A 20,226-nucleotide genomic window follows, 5' to 3' on the forward strand; every position below is an offset into this window, starting at 1 on the left:
AAGTTCAACTTCTGCTAATCTCTCTACATTTATAGAGCCTCTTCCCTGCAATCCTGAAAGATATTGAAACTCGGGATCTGTCTGTGCATGCCTGACAGAATAGAAAGCTGCAGGGTTGTCTATAACCAGTTTATAATGATCTTACCCATAAAATTAGGGTTCATCTCACTTCTCAATTTTCTTTTTGATGTGCAGACATAGCTATGGCTCTCTTATTCATCTAAAAGTAAACAATCTTTTTAGGATTTTCCATGATGCATTTTTGTACATAAAGGCATTCTTTGTTTGCCTTTCCCAATCTCTACCTCCCCAATATTACAGTAGTATAAAGCAGTACACCTTTAGTAACAATTAAAAGTTTAACATTTTGCTATTTAACTACATCATGGACTTTTAGGTATAGACAATGACAGAAAGTTTAGTATCATATTGTTAAGGAATATTTAAATGTTTCACAGAAAGTCCTCTTTATTCAGGAGTAGAGATGCATACTGCAACATAACTTCACTTCCTGATATTTTCTTCTTTATTATACATCTATTAGAGTATATGTATGTACTTGTTCACCTATATAACTATTTGCATTTTACATGAAGATTGCCTTATATCAGAAACAAGATATGACATTTGTCTTTTGGTGATTGACTTGTTTCATTGAATAAAATGGTCTCTAGTTGGGACAATATATGCATTAGTAAAGGTTTCCTAGAAAGGTGACCAAAAGCACAAGCAGTCAAAGCTAAAATAATAAATGGGACCTCAACAAATTAAGAAGTTTCTGTATAGCAAAGGAAATGATAAACAAAGTGAAGAAGCAATCAAGAGAATGGAAAAACAATCGTTGTACACTACAGATAGGGGACTAATATCCAGGATCTACAATGCGCTTCAGAAAGTCAACATCAGCAAAACAAAAACTGTGGGGAAATGGGCAAAGAAAATGAGCAAGCATTTTTCAAAAGAGCACATTCAAATGGCAAAAGACATATGAAAAATGCTCAGGTCCATAGCTATTAGGAAAATACAAACTACAGTGGCATTCCACTAACTCCAGTGAGATTGATCTGCATTCGCAAGTCTAGTAACAAAACTTGTTGCTGTGGATGTGAGGAGAGAAAGGTACTCAACTCCGCTGTTGGTGAAAATGTAGGCTAATAATACACTATGGAAGTTAGTATGGAGAGTGCTAAGAGAACTGAAAATTGATCTCCCATATGACCCAGCTATCCCACTCCTGGAGTTATATCAAAAGGAAGTGAAATCTGCATATGATAAAGCAACATGAAGCCTTATCTTTATAATAGGATAACCAACAATAGTGAAGACATGGAAACAACCTATGGAAAGAGGAATAGATGGTACATCTACTCTCCGGAATACTACACAGCCATTAAAAAGAATGGAATCTTACCATTTGCCATATAAGGAACTTCTTTGATGGATAATTAAGATTTAACTGATGAATTCATTAGTAATTGTCCAGAATGGAACCCAGAAAACTGTAGTGTGATAATTGATGTCTTTAAATCTGTGAGCCTATTTTGTTCTGTAGAATTTGTGAACAACCTTTATATTACTCATTGTCTTCCCGTGAAGCCAAACTTCATCATCCTGTAATGATCTTGTTTTATCTTCCAAATGCTTTTCATCCTAAAGTCTAGTATATCTGAAACTAATATAACTATGCCAACTTTCCTTGTTTATTAGCTGTGTATAACCTTTTTCACTTTTGAGCTTAACCCTCCCATTTGATGGCTAATGTAAGTGACATGCCAGTTGAAATTTGCCAGGTTTTATCATGCGAGAATATTTATTTTCAGCATATTTCTCAATGTATTTTCAATTAACATTTTTGTTGTTATTATTTTACGTGACATAATTTTGTGTATTTGATTACCCCTTTCCCTCATCTTTCTCCCTCTCCACTTTCCATCCTATTTTTACAGTAACATAGTTGTTTAGTAACAGTTACAACTTTAACATTCTGCTTTTTAAGTCTATCATGGCATTATAGGTGTAGGCAAAGCTAGAAAATCCAATATATTATTGTCAAGTTGTATTTAATGGATTTATTAGGAGTCCTCTTTTTTTAGGGGATAGAGGGATTGAGTTGCATACTGTAATGTATCTTTACTTTCCTGTACGCTAGTTTCCATTGTATTCTCATACATAACATTTTTATAATAAAATTTTCAGAAGTTTAAAGATACAGTAAACATTATTGTACCATGTTTGATTGAATACCTGACATATTTTACATATTTTTATCATATCTGTTTATGTCTTACCCTTCTGTGTGTCTCTATATGTACATATACTTACATAAACATTAGGCGTGTGTATGCAAATTGACACACACAGGAGGCTAAGTGACCCAGCAGAGTATAAACTTCTTTTTTTTAAAGATTTATTTTATTTTTATTGGAAAGCCAGGTTTACAGAGAGAAATAGAAATAGAAAGACATTCCATCTTCTGGTTCATTCTTCAAGTAGCTGCAAAAGCCAGAGCTGAATTAATCCGAAGCCAGGAGCAAGGAGCTTTGTGATATCTGAGGTTTTATAAGATTCTTAGGTGATGCAAATGTCCAATACTGGTTGAACATCTATAAATCAAAAATTTAAATTCTGAAGTGCTCCAGTAGTCCAAAACTTTTTGATTGCTGACATGATAACAAAAGCAAAAATGCCGTACCTTACTTTGTATAGTGGGTAATAAACAAACTAGAGAAACAATAAAAATAATATACAAAATTATCTTCTTGCTATGTATATAAGTTTTATAATAAATACGATGAATTGAATGTTTAGATATAGGTCTCATCCCTAAGATATCCTATAGCATATATCAAATATTCAAAAATCCAAATTGTTCAGAAATTTAAAAAATATCAAGTCCTAAGCATTTAGAATACTCAGCCTGATTTTTCATTGTCATAGTCTAAGATCCAAATTTATCATTTGATGTACACATCACTATATGTTGAACAATCCGTTCTATGCAGATCTAATTGACATACCAACCTTTATCATATACAAAGCATTTGTATGTGTGGGTGGGTGGGTGGGTGGGTGGGTGGGTGTGTGGGTGTGAGGGTGTGGGTGTTTGTTTCCTTTCTGCTTTGCTTCATTGAGATATCTGATCTTTGAGCACATACCATACTGTTTTAACTATTTTGGTTTTAATAAGTGTTTTACTACATGGGTATGTAAAATCTTCCTTACATTAAATTTTGTTGTTTTTTCTGTCATAAAGAATTTAAAACATTCTGTTGTTGCATCTCTGTCTTGTTTGAGCAATCTATATATAATCAAATAGCTTTTCTTGTAGTTTTGAAAGATATTTTGGTTTTATCTCCTTATCTGTTTCATTTATATGAACTAAGAAATCCTGTAGACTAAGGTTATTAGCGTTCATTTTACTTAGCTTTGCCCCAACCAAACTGTATTTTTTTTCTGAGTGCTTAGTCTGGTAATCTTCCCTCTATGTATCTTTCTCTCTGTCCTTCCAAATTGAAGTCCCGGTATTCACCTTCTCTGAAGAGTCTTGGTCAATTTCCATGCCCCAAGACATTGACTTTTAACTTAACTCGCAACTATTGACTATACCACTCATTTTGTTTGGTGAATTCTATAGCAGATTGCAAAAATTAGCAGCCAGCTAAGGAGACCACATCGCCTATGCTTGTCATTTTATAAAAGAGAAAATAGCCCATCAATATGAGATTGTCTGTGATTCCTAATTATTCAGCTACTAAAGTAAACCCAAAATATATTTTAGTGCTTTTCCAGTTACCATTATCTGTTGTATTGTTCTTTCACATTGAAATTTTATTTTCATTTGTTTATGACTTTTTAAAATAAAACTAGAATAGAAATTTCTTAAAGGCAGTACCCACATCTATACATTTTTTGTATAATTCATAGAGTTAATGTTGTACTTAGTACTTAATTAGTGTCTATTTATTATTAATAATTTTTTTGTAAAAAAAAAATGTTGTTTCATTAGCCAAATGTCACTTTGGGCCTATTTCCATGTGGGTTAGAGTGTTATAAATGTCTAGAATATGGCATCTAGTGGTTGGTGTGTGTAATACAATTGCCTGCCTTTTGTTTTTTGACTTTTTTTTTTAACCCTTGAACACAATGTTTCTCATAAGTTAGATGGAATAAATAGAGCATAACTTAAATATTTAGATGGAATCCCAACTAATTGATATGTAGTTCTCAAGAGTTTTAAATAGAAATCTCTAAAATATATGTTAGATGATCAAAAGATATAATAAAACAAAATTTGATAACAGATTTTAAGAAAAAAATTATATACCAGCTCTTGATAAATTTATATACAGTGCCTTTATTTATAAGTGATACACAGAGTTAAGGGCTATTATTGGATATAAAAAGTGGAATATACAGTTACAGGGAAGTGCTTTTAGGCAATGGTTCAGATGCTGCTTGAGACACTAATATTTCACATTAAGAATGCCTGGGTTTGAGTCCATGCTCCACTTATTCAAACTGCCTCAGATGCAGATGTGATTGTTCAAGGAATTGGATCTTAGCTATTCACATGAGAAACTCATTTTGAGTTCTGGGCTCTTTGCTTTAGTGCAGCTGGCCCAGTTCTGGTTGATGTAGGGATTTGGCAAGAGAACTAGCAGACCATTGTATCTCTGTCTTTTAAATGAATAACAAATAAATATATTTAAAACAGAAGAATATGAAGTCACATACTTCTTGTTCACTTTGGTGAAATCTCATTAGACTATTTGCATTGTTCTCAGGATCTTAATTTATGTTAGAGTAAGAAGACATTGATAAAGGCTGAAAAGATAGTTATATCATCTTTTATTTATTGCAACAAAAACTTACTTTCACATATTCACATGTAAGACATAGACATGTATTCCAAAATCAATGATAATTTTTCTCACACTAATGACCATGGTAGCTTTTCTGTATTTTTTACTAATTTATTAATGCATGCAGCGGAGTATTCAGTATGTGAGCAATTTAGTTTAGTAATTGTGACAACTGACAATTCTTATTTGTGAACTTGTGAATCAGTATCTACTTGCAAATCTCTTAAATTTTATAAACTCATAGTTCAGAATCTAGTTTCAATATAAAGCAATATATATTTTCTTCTGTGGCTGGCATGTTGTACTGTAATATTTTGTATGTGAGTTCATCCTTCTCATTAGAGAGCAATGATGTGCTTTCTTTGTGTTTCTACATGTACCTAATGCAGTGCTGGTGCATAGCAGGTGATCGATAAATGCTTATTGAATTACTTATATACATTGGAGGAAACTGTGGTCTTATCTCTAGCACCTAACAAGTTTTCTGACCTCTAATAATATCTAATTCATGTTTGATGAATGAGTAACTCGGCATAAGCCTATTTAATCTGTAATACTATTAACATAATACTGAAGCAGTATATAACTTAATCATCTATTTATAATGAAATTTGTGTAACAGAGCTTCCATTTGAAGTGTCAGGAGCACATAGTTTGCTGGAACAGTCTCTTGCATTGTCGGTGAGAGATTCCTCCGAGCTCAAGCCTTTTTTATTTGCTCTTACAATCAAGTAAAGAAGTTTTAGCATGAGTGGAGCTTCCAGTTTCAGCTGCTTAGGATTTTTGACTAAAAGGGTGAGATCAGCACTTAGGGTATCTTGAGGATTGGGGAAAGGATTCCAATTGTGACTACAGTAAGGGAAAACATGGAGCACTGAGTAGAAGGCTAAGTTACTATTCAAGTAATAAACCTCAGGATTGGGCACTGATGAATATTATGGGGTATTTACATCACATAAAGGTTTCATTAAGTCAATTTCCATCTTGTGAAAAACTTACCACCTTCTTGAATGTAAATTCTGAGATGTCTACATATATCAAACTATTTACTATTTTTTCAGGAACTCAGATTCACACCTAAGTAAAGGACAGTTGTTTTTTAAACTTATTTATTTGAAAGGCAGAATTACAGAAAGAGAGAGAGAGAGAGAGAGGTCTTGCATTCACTGGCTCAGTTCCAAAATGTCCTCGATGGCTAGGGATGAGCCAGTCCAAAGCCAACATCCTGGACTTCCATCTGGGTCTCCCATATGGGTGCAATGGTCCAAACACATGGGCTATCTTTTGCTGTTTTTCTACATGAATTAGCAGAGAGCTGGATCAAAATGGAGTAACAGGGATGCAGGCAGTGGCTTCATTGGCTACACCATATTGGCCCCTATAGGATAGGTTTTAATGGCAATACTCATCTCCTGTCTAAACATCCAATGTAGGTTATTTTAGAGGACTGCATTTTTCTAGCTTCAGGATCACACTCGTAACATGAATGAAAGAACCTGTTAGTAATATTTAAAATATCTAGGCTGAAAGGACAGCATTTGTGGTGAAGGCTGGAGATTTAGATGTTGCTGCTGAATACCAATAGGGGTAAAGAAAAGAAAGGTGGTAAAATAGTATAAGAATTTTATGGTCTGTGGGCACTCATGAATGCAGAGAAAAAAAGGGATTTTAAATGATAACACATCCTTGGCTAGTTGCCAAGTGTATTGTTAGTCTAGGTGAAGACATAACATTTTTAATGATTTATTCATTTTAAGGGCCTGGCGTTATAGCCTAGTGGTTAAATCCTCGCCTTGCATGTGTCAGGATGCCATATGAATGCCGGTTAATGTCCTGGCTGTTCCACTTTCCATCCAGCTCTCTACTTGTGGCCTGGGAAAGCAGAGCAGGATGGCGCAAAGCCTTGGGACCCTGCACTGGTGTGATAAACCCAGAAGAAGCTCTTGGCTCCCAGCTTTGGGTTGGCTCAGCTTCAGACTTTGTGGCTACTTGGGGAATGAGTGAACCAGCTGACAGATGATCTTTTTCTGTGTATCTTCTCTCTGTAGATCTGCTTTTCCAAATCTTTTGAGAAAGATTTATTCGTTTTTTAGAAAGAATGATGGAGAAAGGAAAGTATTGGGGCAGGGCGTGAGGGAAGACAGCGAGGGAGAGAAAGTCTTCATTCACTGGTTCATTTCTTAAATGGTGGGAACATCTGAGGCTGTGATAGGGCAAAGGCAAGAGTCTGGAATTCCATCCCGGTCACTCATATGGCTGGTAGGGGGGCAAGTACTCACAGCATCATCTACTGCCTTCCCAGAGATCTGAATCTAAAGTGGAGCATCTAGGATTTAAAACTGTGCTCATGGGGGATGCTGATATGGCAGGAGGCAGCTTAACAGACTGTACTACATGCCAGCCTCCCAGAGGCAATTTCTTCTAATCCATATTAAGACGGGGAAAAAGTTCTAATGGTCTTAGATAAGTGACAAATCACGCTGCAATGAATCTGTATAAATTTCTTTCTAATTTATAATATCCTCTTAGAATATATTTTGTTTGCTCATTGTGGAATGATCAAATATGTATCATAACAGAGGTAACCATTGTTTACCCTTTGGCACCTATCATTTCAGATAGTTTTCTGATATTTGCTTACAAGTTTGGGTTGTTGAGTTCACTTGAATTGAAGTCATAACGTGACTTGGGATTTCCTATTTAGTGATTTTCTCCTGTTTATTTTGCTTGCAGGCCTGCTATGGATGTTCCCCGGGATCAAAGTGTGACTGCAGTGGTATAAAAGGTGATAAGGTAATATCTCAGATGGATCTTTGCAAACCTGGTAAAATCAATAAAGACTATTTTAATGCCTTTTAGAAAAACAAGATTTGTATATCAGAACTTAAGTCAGATACTTCTTCATTTTGAAGCTGTTAAATGAATTAGATTATATCTCAGGGATCGACAAACTTTTTGTAGAGAGCAATATAGTAAATGCTATAGGCGTTATGAGATATACAGGAGCACTCTTATTTGAGTTCTCATTTTTTAATAAGGAGCATTTTCAAAATGGCTAGGAAAATAAATAAATTTTTTTAAAAATTAAAACTTGTACATTACTAAAAAGTTTTTGAGCTTCAGTGATACAGAATAAACTTCTGAGAGCATTTGGCTTGAGTGCTGTTATCTGCCAAGCCTCAATCAATCTTGCTGAAATAATTAACTTAATAGGTAAAAAGAAGTGAAAATACATAAGAAGCAAACTTCAATCTACTAATCAGAGTTGAATCCTGTGCAAGACAATTTTATACATCTTCATCTTATCCGTGCATGTTAAGGAAAGGTCGATGTTGAATTTCATCCTTAATATATCCTTAATATGTGTGCATATATATGTCTATCTATCTATCTATCTGTCTATCTATCTATCTATCTACCTACCTACCTATGATATAGCCACCATGAGTCAGTGCTAAGCAAACAAGGAACTTTAAATAGAACAGTAAATTTTAACATGAGGAAAATTGTGCTAGGAGACAGAAGATTATATTCTGGGCTTTGTAGTTTAAAACAAATGAATGTCACTAATTCTATGTGAAAAAGCTTGAGACTTTGGTCAAGAGAAGTCATTTAGATGTAAGTGTGGCTTATATCCTGGTTAAAAGAAGTTTCAGGGCCTGGTGAGGTAGCCTAGTGGCTAAAGTCCTTGCCTTGAACGTGCCAGGATCCCATATGGGTGTCAGTTCTAATCCCGACGGCCCTGCTTTCCATCCAGCTCCCTGCTTGTGTCCTGGGAAAGCAGTTGAGGACGGCCCAAAGGCTTGGACCCTGCACTGGCCGAGGAGACCCAGAAGAAGCTCCGGGCTGCTGGCTTCAGATTGGCTCAACTGCAGCCAATGCTGCCACTTGGGGACTGAATCATCGGATGGAAGATTTTTCTGTCTCTCCTTCTCTCTGTATATCTGCCCTTCCAATAAAAATAAATAAATCTTTTAAAAAATTAGTTCCATATCTTAGTGATCATTATCAAAATTAATTTTTAGATAAGCATTACAACATCTGAATCAAATGTAACCCCTGTTTGATAGCAAGGATGTGACCAAGGGAAGACATTGGAGAACATTGTATTTTTAGAAGAAATAATTGTATTATATATAATTTTTTTTCTTTGTATCTACAGTTACTTGTTTATATCCTAGTGAGCCAGGGAACAGAGAGTGAGAATTTGTCTTCCAAGGGCGTGCCTTAGTAATCTAGAAGCCCACACCGAGTGCCTCTCCTAGTCAGCATTGTTAGAGCAACATTCCATCTATCATTGGTTACCATGAAGACAAAACCTTAGAGAACAAGCCCCAATTTGTAGACCTTTGGGGACCACCCAAAGTATTATCAAACCGCAAAATTAGTACACTGTGTGACTTCTCATTTATATGGCATATCTCATGTGTAGGTACTTCAGTATGAATGGCAAAGGATGTGTGGAATGCAAACCAAATGCCACGCCTACTGTCTTGAGAGGAATGAGTTGTGGATGTTACAATGACTGGGAATGGGAGACTGCACTGGATGGAGATAGAGAGAAAAGTCCAAAAATTGACTTGAGGATTATGCCTAGATTCTTAATGGAATATTGAACTTGAATAGCGGAGAACCTGTGCAATTCAATGAAAAGGAACTGTGGTAAGCCAGCAGTTACTGAGTATAGATTTAATCATCTAATGAAGGAAAAGCACTTTTGAGTCCAACTCAGTAAACTAGTCTTTAAACGTTCAATATTCTTCAGAGGAAGGGGAAAGAATCCAGTATTTCTATTAAAATTGATCTGGTTAAACAAGTCCACTGTCAAGGAAAAAAAAACTATGAAAACGAATCCAAAATAACAGAAATGCTAGAATTTGTAGGCAAAAAAGTGTAAGCATTTAAGAAAATAGATTTGTTGGTTTAAAGAAAAATCTGTTCATGTGTGAACAGGTAAGGAATCAAAACAAAACACAGGAAACAATGAAAGGGAGGATGCAGATTTGAAAAGAATGGTATGAGAAGAACTAATTTTCCAGATAGGCTTCTCAGCAAAGCTGAAGAAGGGAATCAATGAACTTAAAACTGAGAAGATCAGCTAATCTTAGGTACATCGAGAAAACATGGGAAAAAAATGAACAGAGCCTCAGTGATCTCTATGCAACGTCAAATTGTCTAATAAATATATGAATGAAGTTCTATAACGACATTAGAGAAATAATAAGAAATTAAAACTAACAGAAAATTATAAGATAATAATATTGGAAGTGATTCTCCACACCTGGTGAGAAATATAAGTTTACAAAGTTGTAAATTTATACAGATTTATATTTTTAAATTTATATAAATTTACAAAGATGTAGAAAGTTCAACAAGTCTCAATTAAGAAAAGAAAAAAAAAAACTACAGAGACTATCCTAACAAAACCACTGAACCAGATTAAAGCACCATATTTCTAGAAAACTGGAACACACAGGTATTTCTTTCTTTTTTATTTTTGCTTTTTTTTTTGATTTAAAAACCAATAACAAAAAAAAACATTTTATCTCCTAAATGTCAGTGAGAACATAAGGTAATTGTCCTTGTGGGTCTGGCTTATTTCACTCAAAGCAATGTCTTCCATTTGGAGCCATGTTTTTGCCAATGGTAGGATTTCTTTTTTTATTTCACTTTGTAAAGCTTTGTTTTAAATATTTGTCAAACAAATTGTTAGAATTATAAACCACTAGTAATGATTTTGTGATTTCATGTGAATGAAACTTCACATGTTTTGATGTGATTGTTGTTTATAGTCCTTCTCTATTTTCTTGCTGAACTATGGTCTTTTTATTTGTTGAGCTGTTTATTTAGGAGAGCGTTAATCATTTGCATATACTGTACATTAAAAATGCTATTTCGCAAAAAAAAAATAGCTAAATATAAAATCTAAACCTGCAAGACTTTAAGAAGTGGAAAAAACTTTTAACATTGGATTATACACATATTTTGTAGAAATCACATTTAAAAATCTAGAAAAGAAAATACTGCTAAAGTTTACCTCATTGACATGAGGAAACTGGAAATCCAGCATTATGATGCCTTTAGTTAAGAACCGCTCCTGAAACTGGTATCTCGTATTGGAATACTGGTTCATGTCCTGCTTATTCTGCTTCTTATTTAATTTCCTGCTAGTATATCTGGGAGGCAGCTAATAATGCCCCAATTGCCTGGACTCCTGCTCCCGTTTATGGGAGATCAGAATGAAGTTTCTGGCTTGAGCCTGGCCTGGCATGCAATGTTACAGTAATTTGTGAGATGACCTAGAGAGTGGAAGATGTCTCTCTCTCTCTCTTTTTCCCTGTCTTTTTCTGTGTGTGTGTGTGTGTGTGTGTTTCTGTTGATTTCATGTTTGACTCTTCAAATAGTTATGCTGAGTGAAAAGTTAAATGAAAAGAGCACATAGTTTATGACCCCATTTACATAAGTTTCTAAAGCTGCAGATTAATCTAAAATGATGGGAAACTGATCAGTCCTTGAATGGGGTAGGAGATGGGTTGAGCAATGGCAAGCAGCATGAGGAACATATAGGGACAATGAAACTTTGTCAATGATAATTGTGTTCATTAGTTTGGTTGTGATGATTTATTGGTGTTTACACATGTAGAACATTTCAAATTATTTGTCTTACATGTTTATAGTTCATTGTCTATTAATTTTGCCTCAGCGAAACTGCATTTAAAATTGTTAACATAAAATTTTTAAAAGATTTTTTGTTTATTCTTATTGCAAAGTCAGATAGACAGAGAGGAGAGACAGAGAGGAAGATCTTCTGTCCGTTGATACACTCCTCATGCGGCCGCAATGGCCGGAGCTGTGCCGATCTGAAGCCAGGAGCCCAGAGCCTCTTTCAGGTCTCCGATGTAGGTGCAGAGTCCCAAGCCTTTGGGCTATCCTCGACTGCTTTCCCAGGTCACAAGCAGGAAGCTATGATGGGAAGTGGGGCCGCTGGGGTTAGAACCAATGCCCATATGGGATCCGAGCATGTGCAAGGCAAGGACTTTAGCCACTAGGCTACGGCACCGGGCCCTAGAAATAATTTTTAAATATCTACCTTCCTCTAAAGCATATATCCAAGTTCATACTGTTGAAAACAAATAAAACTTGGCAGAATCCTAATGAAAACAAGAAGTTAACTAATTGACCATGTGAAGTCCATGTCGCAGTCATGCATTGGCGAAACAATGTGTGCTTCAATGTCATCATGAGTTCTTGCAGGTGGATTAGAAATACATATTCTAAGGCTCTCCAACTGACCTACTCAGTCTAACTCTGGTGGTGCAGCTGGGTAGTGTGTGTTACAATAAGCTCTCAAGCTGATTCTGATGCAAGCTAAAGTTTTAGATTTTTTGACCCATAGTCTTCCACATTGATGGTTACCATATATCCATCTTGTTCTCCTAAACAGATTACATAAGATACTTCTTTGTACTATGAAACTGCAGAAAGAGAATAGGCATTACACAAAAAGAAAAATTATATTACCTAGACAAATCATTTTAAATTGGGTCATTAAGAAGCTTGGCTTGCATGCCTTTTCTACATTTTTATATTATAATTCTAAATAATTTTAATATAAGTTGTCAGCAGTTCTAATATTTATTTTTCCTATCTTCAAATGAGAATCCAATGCTTTTTTTCTGGTAATTTTATATCTTCCTTGATAAATTTTCTTTTTTTCATTCTCATGATCATGCAACTTTCTGGTGCTTATTAAGTACCTTTATTGTAAAATGGTAATATTTTATGATGCCCTTAACTCACGACTAGGGTCTACTTCTCAGTAAATCAGTCTGTTAGTTTTCTGAACGGTAATGTATAATATATAAAGCAGCTTTTCTATTAAAAAGTGATTCTTTTACTTCTTTTCCTTAATCTTATTTTTTTTCCTGAGTTTTGGTAAAAGGATATGCCATCAATCTTATGTAAACAATTAAGGAATTTCATGTATTTAGTGAATATTGACTATTTGTTCTGCTGTACACTAAGAATGAAAGGCTGAAAAACACATGAGTGATTCGATATTTCTGACAGGTGTAACTTAATTAAGCTATTTTCTGTAATAGATAAGATGGCAGAAAGATAATAAATTCGATATTTATAACAAATTTAGTTATAAAAAGATAAATTTCTCTTTGTCCTAATTATTCACATGGAAATGCAATTAATAACATTTACTTCATGTTGTCATTGGAAGCCTTGGACAAGGAAAACATGGAATGTGTTTATAACAATCCATGGCACATACAGCATACTCAGTACATGTTTGCTATATTTAACTTCAAGTTTTCAGTAAATGTGTTTAAGACAATTGGCTATTGGAGCTGAGCTTTCAGAAAAAGAGATAATGTTTGAGATTTTCCAAGGAAAGAGAGAGAAGGTCATAAAAAATTCCGAGTAATACAATATTAAAAGGACAAGGTGAGACAGAGGAATATCATTTTATGAAGGAAAATAAGGGAGAATTTTTTATCCAAACATGGACATGCTGGATAAACCAACTTTTTTAAAAGTTTTAGCTCCAGAAATAGATACACTACATCATTTTTGATTGTGTTAAGTTGCTCCAACATCTAGAGTAGTTGTGAGGATTAAATGAGTGCCTCCCAAGAGCTAGTAAAGATTAAACAACAGATGTCACTCTGCCCTACCATCTATATTAGGGCACTAGATAGAGGCCCTTTACCCATCATCCTCTTCACATGAGGCTTCTGCTGTTTTATGTTAGGCAACTTCCTACCTTCTTCTTTTTTGAAGATTTATTTTATTTTTATTGAAAAATAAGATTTACAGAGAGGAGGAGAGACAGAGAAGAAGACCTTCCATCTGCTGGTTCAGTCCCTAAGTGGCCACAATGGCCAGAGCTGAGCTGATCCGAAGCCAAGAGTCAGGAGCTTCTTTCAGGTCTCCCACGCAGGTGCAGGGTTCCAAGGCTTTGGATCATCCTCAGCTGCTTTCCCAGGCTACAAGCAGGGAGCTGGATGGGAAGCGGGGTGGCTGAGATTAGAACCCGTGCCCATATGGGATCTCTGCATTCAAGGCTAGGACTTTAGCTGCTAGGCTCAACTTCCCACCTTCGAAGTGCTTGGATTATCATGTCAGGCCCATTTGTTACTGCCCAATGTCTGCCCTTGTATCTTTCTTACTAGAATGTTTTTCAGTCAGCTCCATAGGATCACAGTCTTATTGGACTTTAGTCCAATGTGGACTATTATTGGACGTTAGCCCAATTTTTACATGTAGCCCAGATAGCAGTTTTGCTTCTAAGAAAATGCAGATGACTTCAAACAACATTATGAAGTTTTGGCACCAGTATGTTGTAAATTCCAGCTGAAATCCCAAAATAGCTGTTTTCCACTTATGGAAATCTACTCTAACTACATGTTTTTCCCCTTTTTCTTTTTTTCTCACTGGAACTTGAGATCAGATTTCTACTGCTAGCTCAGCCACTAACGTGAAGGATTTACTTTCTCCCCTTGCTCTCTTTGTTCTTTAAAATGTATTTCTGAAACTTTATTTGATGTTAATGAATGCTAAATGACATTTGTATAGCTAATTAAACAAATAATTGATATTTTTATAGAAAATAGAAATGTAGTAACGTGTCAATAGTTATTGTCAAAACTATGGCCACATTTTTACCTATCATGAATTGGCTGGAGTTGCTTCATTGGCTACAAAGTGGTAAATAGAAACTGATCAGAAGTAATCTTTTCAAAGCATTTATAGGAAAGCATTTAATAAAAATTTATCTAAAATCTTTAAACTAAACTTAGTGCTTGGAAAACATACACTGACACATGTACATGTACACACCACTAATTTTGGAGACAGAAATAAAATTCGACTATGCCTTAACCTCTAGGGGTATGTGTCTAATGTCTCATTAATCACCCTGTGCTATGGAAGCTTTTTCTTTCTCAAGTGTTGTTTGAGCTGACAGCATGGGTAGAATCTGGTTAAAAGGTTCGCAGAGCAAGATTTGGTCCCATACAACTTTAGGAAAGTGAAAGCACTCTTACGGCTTTGGATGTGCCATGGAGCTGTGATAGCAACCCCCCAACCCCTTTTTAACACAAAATTCAACAACCACTTATAGTTTTTTTCTTTTAAGAAGGCAAATTTTATGGATCTCATAGGTACATACCCAACAAAATTACCACACGTCGTTCACGCCACTGCTCCTCTCCCAATAACCTGTTACTTTACCAGTGTTTGCAAAGACATAAATTTTAATCCACTCTATATTCACAGGCTCAATTCACCACTGATCATAATCAGCAAGTAAAAAGTCAGAATACCACAGTTTTACAGTTGTATAAATATGGGATAAAATATTAATCCTATCTCTAAGTGATTATTTCATTTGTAAACATTCAAGAGGAGGGTAAATTTACATAATAATGAGGATTTTCTTATGTGATTGGATCCCGTAGGGGAATTATAGATTATACCCTTACTCTGATTATATGCGCACTAACCCTAGTATGTTAGTGCAAATACTGTTAGCAAGCAAACTGGCTCTTCCACTCCACCTTCCTAAAATAGGTATCCTCATTGGCAACTATTGGTTCATATGTCACACCCTCACTGGTAGGTAGGTTACCCTCCTGTGCTGGCATTGCTAAGCGCTGTGATCAGACTGAGTCAAATTCAAATCATTTTTCATAGTGGAAGAATTACTGGTGGTGTTTTGTTTACATAAACCTATACATTATTCTTTCTTGAGTGAGCATGTATTGATCTTTAAATTAAGCTTACAATTATAAAACATAAAAATATTTTGTTATTCTAAATGTTTTTTCTGAGTATTGTGACTACTGTTTCTTCATTCAGTTAATGTATTTCTATTTTGAAAAATCTTGCAACTTATCTGTTCCACAACAAATCTAGGATTTTTTTCTGATAGTTTTCTTGTACCATGCTTTATCCCTACCCCCTAATCATTTCATATAGCCTGATTTCTTGAATTTAGTGCTAAGTTTTGGGATAATCTCTTGATTTCAGCATGTTTAAATCTCACTTTATTCTGATAAGCTCTTTATTTTTAAAAGTTTCATATATGATCTAAGTTTCTGATGGTTTGTGTTGTTATCCTCATGTCTTAGAATTTTCACCAAGTTGCTAGATATCTGTTTATTTAGTATCATTAGACTTAGATTTATCTTTGTACCAATTTGATCTTTTTGAATATCAGTCATGCCTGTGATTGAAAATTCATCAATGAGCTTACATTTCATTATTGTTTAATTGCAGGGAGAAAGAGGATTTCCAGGTTTAGAAGGTCATCCAGGTTTACCCGGATTTCCAGGTCCGGAAGGACCTCCCGGACCACGAGGACAAAAGGTATGTGTCAAGTTACCAGCTACGAATATCAGAGGAATTAAGGTACTTTAAATGACTGACTAGGGCTTAAGGTCACAATTACTAAATAATAATTAGAAAATAATATTTGAATAAAACAATGAAACGGAAGGGAGTTTATTTTGATGGGTTTTTAATAATATTTCCACCACATTAAAATGTTTTTGGAAGATGCTATAAATTGTATGCTATTATTGAGATCCTTAACAAAAATTCAGTTTTGTCAAGAGTTCAGTTGAGCTGGGAAGGGCTGAGTTGCCCAGTGTCAAATTACCTGCTTAACACAGCAAAGAGAATGAACAGTCAAACCTTTTACTTACTTACTGCAATATTATAAGCAAGAAGTTATCCTGAAGAAAGTGCCAACTTTTCCACTGTTACATTTTGCTCCCATGACACAGAACCAGCAGGGCTCAGATGGTTCACCTACGTGTCTAAATTCATTTTACTGCTCAGGAAGCTTTGATAAAAAATCTCCTGGAGTTGTATGGACACTGGAGGCAAGGTGACAGATGAGACAGAGAAAGGCTAGGATTGGAAAAACACTGAGTCATGAGTACAGAAAAATGTCTTCAGAATTTCCCCTACTTCCCACATGGAAGGTTCCACCTAAAGTCTTGGATAAAGAAGCTTTCAGATACAGATAGATGAAAGAGCACAGCTAGCCAAGATGAGTCTGAATTCTTCATTATAATGCCTTTCCAAGACTGCTTGTACTAGCTGTGTGTCAAGTTTTGAGGGGTGAGACACATGTTTTCTGAGACCTCCTATGAAGCCTTTTGCTGGGCCTGAAAAGTTCCATAAAGATGCTTACACAGGAAACCGAACCCTTCATTGCACCCCTATATTTTTCAAAACCTAACTGAAAAACATAGACTCTCCCATCAGGGACAGTATGGGTTGGCACTTAAGGGGTCGTGCCAAAAATGACAGTGTGTCATGTTTATGAGCAGTATTCTTTAAAGTACTTCCTGGAGGATTGAATGTAGCCATGAGCTCCAATTGTTACTGTATCAGGAGTGTATGTGCCATAGCCCACCTACTCTCATTTGAAAGAGCCATAACTTTTCTTTTTGGCTGAAGTTTTGTGGCAGCCTATTTCACTTTTCCACTTTCAGTGATCTATGTACGACGTGAGATACTGGAATCACATAGATACATTCATAGTTGGCTATCAGGAAATCAGGAGGTATATGGTTATCCAACACCAACCGGGTTTTTCAAAAAATGAGGTTCCATAGCTGAAGTAATGTCATCAATAACCTTAACAAGGGTCAAAACCATGTTGTGCATGGACTTTACTATTGTAATTAAATGATTTTGATAGTGGGAAAAGCTGCCTTGTCTATACACATGAGTAGAAAGTTGGTGATGCCATCAAGCACATTTCCTGAGCAAAGAGTATATTTATTTTTGGAGTTCCAGTCTTACTCAATATGGTGTGGTATACTTACTATGGTGGATTTAGGGGCTGATGAAATATTTCCAATATTTGGTAGGGAATATCTTCTCAATACACCTATATACATATTATATTGGTAAAATGTTGAAGATTTGCTTTTTACAAAAGAAATACTATCCCAAATGGGAATGCAAAAAAAATTGTAAATGTTGAGAGTCACTGATTACTGGAGTCCTGAGTAATGTACTAGAGTCCTTGAAGGGAATTGGAAAATTTGTGTAATGTGGGACGAGGTATAGAGAAATGAGTAGCTGCCACCATCTAGGCCAAAACAGTTCTAACAGAAAATCCCATGTCCTTTTCCCAGATTTTTTTTCTGGTTCTCCCCTCAAATACAGAGCAGGTTGATATCTGAGGATATTTTATGGTGTCAAAGTTCAATTGTGGCAGGGCATTAGGTCCAGAGTAATAATATCTGAATGCCTGAGGTATTCAAATTGCTTATATTTAGGGAAGGATCCATTTGTGCTGTTTAGCAGCCTAGTAATCAGATATTTATCCTTAAGAACGGGCAGAGGATGGCATCTTTTGAAGTTTATCAAATTCAGAGTAATGGCAGCTCCCTGGTATAAGCATTTGGATGGGTTCTCCAAGGTGGAAATCACATAGGCTAATATAGGGTTTGATTCCTTTGATTCTCCATACCTAGGCTCATGAATCCAGAAATATCTTCATCTTGTCCTTTGGGAGGATTGTATCTACTGGTTGCATTGACCAGTTTGTCCAGCGCACAAGCAAGGATAGCATGTTTATATGCATGTTAAAATAGAGGATGGCATAGGATATAGTATTGAATTTTGATATTGGGAGATGTTTCTATTTTAAATGGTTCTTTTGTTTCAGCTTCCTTTTCCACCCATATTAGATACACTGGAGAATTTATGTATGAAGAAGCCAGTTCTCTGTATATTCCAAGATAGGAAAACTGAATTAGAAACTCTTTTTTCCTAATTTTAATTCATATGGTGATGGCACACTATGTCATTAGCATATTACAGAAATCAAATATTCACATTTGTCTTCCTTATAAAAGAATAAATTATCTTATATACATTAATACTTTTGTAGACTTTTATATCAGGGCTTAGGTTTTGGGAGAATGCCGACTATGGTCTCTGAGAAAGAAGTGGTATATCAGGTGGATTTTTAGATCCCCAAACAGAAGGGACCTGTGCTGAGTTTCCTAAATAGAGCTTTAGCAGTGAGGAAGGACCCAGGTCCTGAATGTCTGTGTAGAATTATGGTAGACTGACCACTCAATTGAATTTCCTGTATCTAATGACACTGTAGGAGCAAGAACAACAGCATGGCTCTTGTGTACCTGTGAAGGTCATGCAAACATGAAAGGTCGGAAATAATCACTGGAAGGAATTGAGTGCCAACTCAGTAGCAATTCATTCAGGCCTATTGCCATGGGATATATCAATGAATTCTAGCTTACACTAGACTCTTCTAGTCCTCGACACATTAGAATTAAATATCCTCTGCAATTCTTTTTTTTTTTTTTAGTTTTTTTAAGATTTATTTATTTTTATTGAAGAGTCAGATTTACAGAGAGAAGAAGAGACATAGAGAAAGATCTACCATCCTCTGGTTCATTACCCAAGTGGTTATGACAGCCAGAGCTGAGCCTGTCAGAAGCCACGAGCCAGAAACTCTGGGTTTCCCAAGTGGTTATAGGGTCCCAAGGCTTTGGGCTGTCCTCTACTGCTTTCTCAGATCACAGGCTGGGTGGGAACTGGAGCAGCTGGGTGGGAACTGGAGCAGCTGGGACATGAAACTGCACATGTATGGGATTTCGGCAAGTGCATGGCAAAGACTTTGGCCACTAGGCTACCTACCTTGGCCATGCTTTGCAATTCTTAGAACCAACCATGTGAAAATGAAGTGAGAGAGCCAGCTGGAGTGTTGTTTGAATTAACTGTTTTTTAAATAATTTTATTTTACTTTTATTGGAAAGGCAGATTTACAGAGAGAAGGAGAGACAGAGAGAAATATCCTCCATCTGCTGGTTCACTCTACAAGTGGCCTCCTCAGCGGCTGGCGCACAGTTGATCCAAAGCCAGGGACTTAAATCTGTTGTAAAATATTTGATCATTTACTTATTATAAATAGGATATTTTCTTAATACTAGTTTTACATACATTTATTGTATTATTTTATTGATTATTTCAAATTGTTTATTGATTTATTTGATAAACAGTGTGAGAGAACTCCTATCTGCTGATTCACTCCTCAAACAACCACAATAATCATGGCTGAGTTGGGACCAGAGTCAGGAATCAAGACCTAAATTGAGATCTTTGCGGTTGGCAGGAACTCAATCACATGAACCATCACCATAGCTTCCTAGAATCTGCCTTAGCAAGAAGCTGGCATGAGGGGGTACAGGTGAATGCTGAAAACAATTACCAACATGCTATTCTATATGTTAACTGCTAAGCTAAACACTCAACTCTGATCAGAGCTGTTTTAATTAGATTATTTTGGATTTGCCAGGCA

General features: G+C 35.7%; 1 protein-coding gene across 1 annotated transcript in view; it reads left to right on the plus strand.

Moving 5' to 3' along the window:
- The window catches only part of COL4A5 (collagen type IV alpha 5 chain), a 191,899-nt gene that overhangs the window by 62,087 nt on the left and 109,586 nt on the right, over positions 1-20,226 (plus strand). Inside the window, exons 2-3 of the mRNA XM_058658440.1 lie at positions 7,596-7,655; positions 16,155-16,244. Coding sequence (XP_058514423.1) covers positions 7,596-7,655; positions 16,155-16,244 — 150 coding nt within the window. The remainder of the gene's footprint in view (positions 1-7,595; positions 7,656-16,154; positions 16,245-20,226) is intronic.

This window comes from Ochotona princeps, chromosome X, assembly GCF_030435755.1.
Source record: "Ochotona princeps isolate mOchPri1 chromosome X, mOchPri1.hap1, whole genome shotgun sequence".
NCBI classification, from domain to species: domain Eukaryota; kingdom Metazoa; phylum Chordata; class Mammalia; order Lagomorpha; family Ochotonidae; genus Ochotona; species Ochotona princeps.